Below are 9,068 nucleotides of genomic sequence, written 5' to 3'. Positions count from 1 at the left end.
TGTTTTAAAAACAAACAAACACGTGTTACAAATGTTGGGAATAAATTCACCGGTCAAGATGTTAAAATTCTTTATATATTAAATTTGTGATTTTTCAGTTGTAGACTGGACATTGGTATGAACGAAACCACATGCTTTGTAGAACTTCTGCGCAAGTTGTTTATTGCAGTCTGAACAGGCTATAGCACATTTCAAAATCCCCTAACTATTTTCATTTCGCTTTGCATTTTTTGTCATCTCTGACTATAAACAATATATTCACTATAGTAAGCAATCTTCAACAACAGATTTTCACTAAAATGTTCAAGATTACTGTTAATTTAGGTGTCGTGGAAGTTTTACTTAATCACCATTGCCATACTGAGAATAAGATGCTGACAAGAAACCGTTTCTCATTTTGTCTCTTTCTCGTAGGCTCTGCTTCATCTCTCTAATAGTCAAATTTAAAGCATACAGTTACAAATACTAGGCAAAACACGTTGCCGTGTAGTTGATCATGAAAACAAAAATTGCTGTCAAGAAAAAATGTTTTGTTTGATCCTAATGCTCAAACCATCTCTCCATCCCACCCCATCGTTTACCCAGTGTAATTGTTGCACTGAACTGATTTCACAATTAAACCTTTCAGTCAAATAAGATTTTGGATCACTACATAAATGTTAACGAATAGAAATATCCAGAAACTTACTCTGTTTCCGATTTGCCCTGTTAAACGCACAAGCAGGGAAATGTTTGAAGAGTCTTCGTAGTCTGTACAGCAGTACATCTCAACTGGCCACTGATGGCAGCATTTACATTTCTGGCTTATGGTACTTAATCATCATTAATGTTCATAGATGTTTACCAAATCAGTTTTTCCTTATTTCATAAGAAAGATATATACCAAGTTTCATTTGAGTTGATCCAGTCGTTTTAGAGATGTATGTGTGTGTGTATATATATGTATGTATGTATGTATGTGTGTGTGTGTGTGTGTATGTATGTATGTATGTATGTATGTATGTATGTATGTGTATGTAGGCAGGCAGGCAGGTATGTGCGTGTGTGTGTGTCTATCTATCCATCTATATATGCATGTCTGTCTCTCTGTCTATATGTAGGTATAGGTCTACGGGTAGGTAGTAGGTAGGTTGGGAGGGAGGCATATGTGTAAGTAAGTGTATATGTACATATATATCTATGTATATAGTTATTTACCATATGATGTAATGTGTACGTGAACATGTACACCTCAACTTCTCTGATCACAATTTTATCAAATGGGCACTGCTGTTTGGTCAGGGTGCTGTTGAAAACGAAAGCAATACCAATATACTCCTATGGTGGTGTCATTGTTGTACTCTATCATTGTGTAGCCACATTTTCCACTTCTTAGTGGCATTTCGACATCAAGTTGGTCACCAAAACATATATACAATTTGGTGCCAAAATAATCTTTGTGTTTTAATATCGAGGAATACATTGCAGCCATCTATTGCAAACACTGCATTGAGTCATTGACAAAACTATCACAACATATCGTCATGTGACAGATTATTTGTACTTGAGGACTGGACGCAAATAACAGTGGAGGGGGAGGGGTGTTCTTGAACAGTCCACTGTGTGATAAAGATTGACCCTCCCCAATGAATGAATATTCATGAAAGATGTTTCACACTAAAAGGAATAAGCACTTATAAGTTATGAATATTCAATGTTAAGAATGAGTATACCCATACTCTCACTCACATGTCATGGGGTTATCTTATCATCAGATATATTCATTTAAAACAGTCAATTTCTATTTTAAAAATGAATGTACTCCAAGTACTCAATCTCACTCACATATCTGGTTATTTCTCTTATCATTACATTATGTTTGTCAAAATAGTAAATTTTGGCAATTGTATGTTCATGTGATTTAGTGTGAATGTACCATGTATGCTCATTTGCATACAAGTTTGAAATTATGATATTTAGTGTAATGTAAACATCATTGCAGCACACACACATGCACGCACGCACACGCACACACACACACACAAACACACACACACACACCAATCCAAGTAATCACTAGTACACATTATACATCAACCACAGACACCAAACTTACAATACAACTGTTTTCATATTCCTTTATTTTGATTGAGTATTAAATCCATGTATGCACCAACTACTAAATCATCACGTTTGATATTCAATTTATCCATCAGTTCATTTGCTATCTTCATTCCTTCATCTTGACTCTGATCTGGTCTCATTACAACCTGAAATAGAAATATTAAAACATCAAATCAAGTGAAATCTAACCTCTGCTGTGTAAGACCAAAATATTAGAATTTTATTCACCCAATTGAAACTAGTGACTTCCATTTCACCAAACTGTTCTTCTAATAATGTCTGGGCTTTCTGTGATATGTGTCACTTTATCAGTCTGATTAAAATCTGATGTGTTGAAAGCGGCTAGATGCCTTTATTTACCTCTATTTCCATTGTGTTGTGACGTTTGTTTTGTTCCAGGCGATCGCCGCCTCTAGCTGCTTTCAACACTTCAGATTTTAATCAGATTGGATTCTGATATGACAAACATCAACCAGGACAAAGTGAAAGTTCAATAATTTATAACTAAATTGAACACCTAGTGTGGTATAAGTTACCGCTGTAATTCATATAGACTGAAAAAGTCATCGTATAAACTGCTTTGATCCTTCATTACAACTACATCTTTAGCTAAAGGTGAACAGGAGCACTCGCCTAAAATCCAGTCATGTTGGGATTTGCTCTTGCTTTCCCCTAATATGCCTGATAATTTGCTAACGACCAATTGCTGAATAAAGTATTAAGGCCAACACCAGAAAAAAGGTGTAAGTTATAATTAGTCTTTTAATTCTTTCCCCTGTGAAATGATGTCTACTGCATCACCACATGGTTAGAAGCAACTCAAAGTGTTGAACTGTAGGATGTAAACATTCAACATTGCTGCAGAAAAGTGCAATTATCTTATTTCAGATTTGAGTATATGACTATTATAGTGAAATGGTAGGGGAAAAGTGAGAGCAAAGCTAGTCCCCATACAACTTGATTCCAGACCAAAGGAGCACCAGAAATGACAAATATATACACTCTGAAAAAAAAATATACAGTATTAAATATATAGCTTGAAAGATGTAGTCACTGTTTCTGCTTATGTACTATGCTTCAACCTCCTGGATGACCTAAAGAGAGCTACAACTCTCTACACTGTCATAATAATTCTTACAGAACCACATGCTCTATACAATATTGTACCCACAACTCTCTCTGATTTGTAGTCAGACATCATCTTCTTAAAGTCGGACAAATCTAACCAGTGTACAGGGTTTTGTAAAAACATTTTTGATATTTGCTAAGCATAGAATTGCCACTGATGAGTTTCTGAAGACCCATTTTCATCAGTTGTGGTATCAATTGCAGAAGGAGGTAGCAATCGACAGATTTCCTTGAAAGACATGCAGAATATATTTATAACAAAACTAAGGAAAATATATGCACCTATTATGACTCTGCCAAAGATAAAGATTACTCTGATATAGGTATAACAAAAGAAATTTACATATTAAAACTCTTCATACAAACTGACTACCCAAGTTATTGATATTTTGAAATTGAAAAGGGTTTTAATTTGAGTACATGTTTAATTTTGTATTTTAGTAAATTTTATACAACAGTTACAACTTTCTTTTTGATAACGGATTGGAAGGTGTACTTTTGTTACATAAACATAATTATTATGCTTGAAATGTTGAGAAATATGGGTTATTGAAGAAGTTATAAAATAATGAACCTCCATACCAAGCAGCAATCAGGGAGAATTGTGGGTAAGATATTGTACAGTGCCATACTCGAGTGCAAGTATGGGATACTCAGGGTATTTGCATTTAGTGCTTGCACTCTTCACTGCAGCTGTACACATGTGAAAAGTGCAGCAGAAAACATTGCAAGCCGAGTACAAATATCCCTGAGTACCCACTCTGGCGCTCACATGGCATGGCATTCTGTTATTATTACATACTTATTCGAAATTACAGTGTACGCTCATGAGTTCTTGTGTACAACAAAAAAATGTGCCTTCATTTGCATACAGGTATGCAATAATATTTTCGGTACTGCACTGCATTGCAAATACCACCAGTATGTGTACACACTTTTGCAATTAATCACTGGTACAGATATGATAATGGTGGTTCCCACAGTTGTACACACCTCTATAAAACACCATTATTACTGGTGGTTCCTACACAGAGCCACATACCTCTACTACACACCATCATTACTGGTGGTTCCTACACAGAGCTACACACCTCTACTACACACCATCATTACTGGTGGTTCCTACACAGAGCTACACACCTCTATAGTGTCATTATAACTTCAGATAGCTACAACACAGAGCTAACACCTGCTCTACTACACACCATCATTACTGGTGGTTCCTACACATAGCTACACACCTCTACATTGTTATCATAACTGCAGATAGCTACAACACAGTATTACAAACCTCTAATTCCATATAATGTCCTAAACCTTCCACGTCATCCACATGAACTCTGGTTTGTCCAACCAAATACAACATTCTGGTTTTCTTTACCATGCCTTTGATTCCTAGAGCTTTCCCTAATGTGACCTGATAAAAAAAATAGAAAACACTAAATATACTCAGTATTTGAAGGTGTTTGGTATCTAAATTTAAAATAAATGCATAATATTTCCTGTAAAATCAAAGAGCATATAATATAAGTTATAACCATATTTACACTATACTCACTACGAGCCATGATGATCATTCGTTTCAAGTTTTTTGTGCTGGAAGATGTTCCAGAAGATGCATTTCAGAACATGTGTAAACTGTACATGTGTGAATATTATAAATATAAAGAGTATATGCGTGTCTTCAATGGGGCAGATGTGATGTATATGTGATTGTGTGGGATGGATGCATATCTATGGATATGTGTGTGTGTGTGTGTGTGTGTGTGTGTGTGTGTGTGTGTGTGTGTTTATGCATATGTGTTGTGTGTGCTTGTGCGTGTGCATGCAATGTGAAAATAGACTTGCTTTCACTGGTAAATTCTGAGTAATTATAGCATGATACTAAAGACAGATTTATCAAATTAGCAGTGAACAGATTGCATAATTAGTAGTAAATCAGTAAAATAATTTACAAAATCGATTTTTCTGTAATCTAAGTACAATACAGTCAAAAACTGTTATACAGTGATGCCAAAATCTGAGTCTTTTCACAAAAAAATGCATTCACAATATTAGGTGAACTATCACAGACCACATACTAGAAGAGATAAACACACGTACATGTGGCTGAGCCTTACAAATATCTGTACATTTAAATATCATTCCAAAATATTTTCTTTAATTCAACCAAGGAAAACATATCAAGTGACCTAGGGAGCTTTTTCACTACGAGTCAATTGATAAGTAGTGATGAAACCCTACGGTCACAAGTATTTTCCAGCTGAATGAAGGAAATGTGAGGAATAGTATATCTATGCCCCTCAAGCATAAATTAGTGAGCAATGGGAAAAAGCATTGGTGATTTCGAATGTTTTGACACAAATTCGAGTATTGTAAAACAAACACAAATTCGAGTATTGTAAAACAAATGATGCAGACAGAAGTTGTCATGACATAGAACAGCCAGAGTATAATAACCCTTATGTTTGTTAAAATGTAATAGACCTGTTGCCTGTTCCAAGATGCATTGCGCGTCAGATCTCCATACAATGTCATACATTGTGTACGCGCTGAGGGGTTTGCACGTGCTTTACTCAGGGGGATGGTTGTCACCTGACCGTACCCTGGGTTCACCTGTAAAATCGCTCTCTATTATTGATGGCGTTTAGTCTTTGTTCTATAAAATCACTCATAATCAAAGACGTCAACATGTCTTTCCATCATTTCCTGATGAAAATGTTATTTCAAACGACTAATAAAGACAAATTTAAACAAGACTAAACGTAACAACATAAGCGACGTCCTGTCACGCAATGCACCTTGGAACCGGAAAATTGACTATTCAACCTAGCTTGTCTGCCATATAATGCTCTCCTTTCATTCGCACTTTACCTTTAAGCCTTCATGATCAGTGATATAGGTAAAGTGATAGTCACTACTTTTAGGTCCAAGTGTGTCTGGTCTCTCATAAAAAATTAATTCTGCTGGATAATCTTGGTTCTAGAAAAAGATACAAGAAAGAGTCACTTGTTTGTAATTATACCTATGACCACTTTATCTATGTCTGACAGAGTGACAAGATGTTTAAAAAGTTAAAGGGATTGCTACTCCAGGAAATAAAGGCATTTCCATAAAGTGGCTGGCTTGGAATCTGCAGGTTGCGGGTTCAAGCCCTGTTATTGCCGTTTGTTTCTGAATGGTTAAAGTCCTTGTGCAGGATTTGAACCATGATTGAGACTCAGTCAACCGAGCTATGTAACTGGGGACCTGGTAGGATAGAGGTTACAATGTGAATGCTTTAATCCTATGCACTTATAAATGCTGCAATGGATTATATATGCTCCCCTGGGAGTTGAAGTACTATTAAGGGTCATTGTGTCGCTATAAATCCATGCCTGGGGTAATAATTGTAAAGTGCTCTGAGTACAGAGTGGGAAATCGCTATATAATTTTATAAAAACCAACATTATTATAATTACTGGGGATGAAGGTATAGTAGTCCACAGGAGCGTGTATTATTGCTTAGATTTCCGTTTTCTTAGGAAAATATCATACAAATCTTGCTGCTACACATGTATCGATCTATAGTACTACGTATACTATAAATATATCTCTTTCCCTGTACTGGGACTGAGTGTACAGGTAGGAATATATATTCAAAATGTTGTTATATTTAGTCTGTAGACCTCGAAAACAACAATCTATGAAATATTACACGCCCCTGTGTAGTAGTCTGGATTCCTTCCATAGTATATCGAATTTCAAAATCATCTCTTCACACCATCTAGCTCAATTAGAAATCAAGAACCAAAACTTGTCCTATCCTGATCTGACCATCATTATGTAACAGCCCCCAATAAACACTTACTTATAAATTGGGCTATTAGACCTTTCCAAAATTTGCCATGGTGGCACTCTACTTCCTGTCTGTGCGTACCTTAGGGGTATACATTGTATAGGTTACTCAGTTAATCATAGAGCACTGCTGCTTTCCACGATGTCTGAACAATATGAAAAACATCCCTGATTTACACTTCTACAGAATACCAAGGGACAAAGCTCTTAAGAAACAGTACTATCAGGTGATGATACCCCCAATTTGAGTGAGGGCGCTGTATTCTCAATTTCCTGTTTGCAGTCTACAATGGCCTAGTTACTGTGATTGATAAATCCTCTCTCGCCCAACTAGTAATTACTTGTTTACAAAATAATACCCCCTTGGCAGAAAGAGAAATAAAACATTGTGTTTGTGTGGGTGGTTTCAGTTTAACTTGAAATTTCATCTCAGGACCTCATTGAGCTAGACATGGTGAGATCTTGAGATTCGATGCCAAGGATAGTATCTAGACTACGAGTAATTTAGGTATAGAGGATATGATTAATTTTTAGCTCCTAGCATCCTCATAAATACTGCTTGACAATATGACAATATGAACCACTGAGCTACGTACATATTTCAATTTTTTAACGATAACACTTTAACATATATTGGCCATTTTTTTATTTTTGAAAACTTTTAATCAAGTTTCCTTTACACCTCAACAAGTGACTACATGTAATCAATCAACATCAATATTTTCATTCATTTTTACATTAAAAACCCTCAAAATTTGACAACAATTAACTTACCTTAAAAACTCTCAACTTTAGTCTTCCTTTTTCACATTGAAAGAATGTATCTTCTTGCATCATTACTTCTCCATCACTATCACTCAGTTCTGATGCAGTTTTCTTCAACTCTTCAATGTTCCTAATTCTAGCTTTTACCTCTATATTGCTGGGCATGTTCTGAAAAACATGGATAAATCTCGATTACAAACAAACATCAACCTTCAGGGTTGTCGGTGGCCAAGCAGTTTAAGCTTGTATGCCTCTTACCTCTGCAGCCTGGGTTCAAACCAGCTGAGCCGGGTGTCAGCTTGGTTTGATTAAATTTACATTGCTGTAAGTAAGAAGAGTGTTGTTCAGTTTGACTCTACCGTACAACGCAGTTTTCAACGAGTACTCCGGTATCCTCCTGCACTAACACTAAACCAAAGGAGCCTATGAATGTCCCGACTAGCTCCCGTTGGTCATCCGATAAATAAATAAATAAATAAATGAGGTGTCAGTTCCACGTATCTAACCATCATTTTGTCTAATGAATCATCATTAAAGTGGTCATATGGATGAGGATTTAGTATTTATTTTAGATTTTTAATTTATAAAACAATTTCCTACTTGAAAAATCAATGTGAAACAACATTGACAAAGTCTGTGTTTGTAACTCAATGCATTGCAAAAAGCTACAAAAAAAATATTTAAATGGCTTGTTATTGTCCAATATGTACAATAACAAAGATTTAGTATTTTACACATTTATTAATCTTTTGTAATTCATTAATTTATTGAGCTTCTGTTCAAATGTAATGCAGTATGTCTTTGGTATGCCATTTTATGCCTGTATTTCAGTGTTGTCCAGGGTGTCAAATAATACAAATATCATGGTTCTAGAAATATGTATTGATAACTATTAATTCATGAGAATTACCTTGGCTTTTCACAGAATTTACTAAGTTCTTAGGTTTACCAACTGTAAATATGGAAGTGACGAAATTACGGAAATTACTCTATTCTGTTGACTTGGGGTTTTGTTCTTGCTTATCTTCCTCCTTTTCACCGCTTTCAAGTCTGGCTCCAAATAAAGCATGACGGGAAATAAAGATCGGCCATATGGCCTAACCGCCTGTCAGGGCACATTCATTTAATATCAATCCGCAATATTGTCAATTTGTTGTTCTTTTTTTATAACAGATCCGTAGTAAAGACAACATTCGTATATTTAGTTCTATCATGTTCTAAAAAGGTAAAATCCG

At 35.5% G+C, this 9,068-nt stretch overlaps 1 protein-coding gene across 1 annotated transcript; it reads right to left on the bottom strand.

Annotated features, from left to right (window-relative positions):
* Positions 1-2,108: 2,108 nt before the first annotated feature.
* On the bottom strand, positions 2,109-8,871 carry LOC144448137 (uncharacterized). The gene is made up of 5 exons (XM_078138290.1): positions 8,744-8,871; positions 7,843-8,001; positions 6,106-6,213; positions 4,523-4,648; positions 2,109-2,249 (listed from the first exon to the last, which is right to left on the bottom strand). The coding sequence occupies exons 2-5, from the start codon at positions 7,996-7,998 to the stop codon at positions 2,109-2,111; spliced, it is 531 nt and encodes a 176-aa protein (XP_077994416.1). The 5' UTR covers positions 7,999-8,001; positions 8,744-8,871.
* Positions 8,872-9,068: the final 197 nt, after the last annotated feature.

The sequence above is a fragment of the Glandiceps talaboti genome, chromosome 17 (assembly GCF_964340395.1).
Source record: "Glandiceps talaboti chromosome 17, keGlaTala1.1, whole genome shotgun sequence".
Lineage (NCBI taxonomy): Eukaryota > Metazoa > Hemichordata > Enteropneusta > Spengelidae > Glandiceps > Glandiceps talaboti.
Note: the sequence above shows the minus strand (reverse complement) of the source record. Positions and strands in the feature narration are given on the sequence as shown.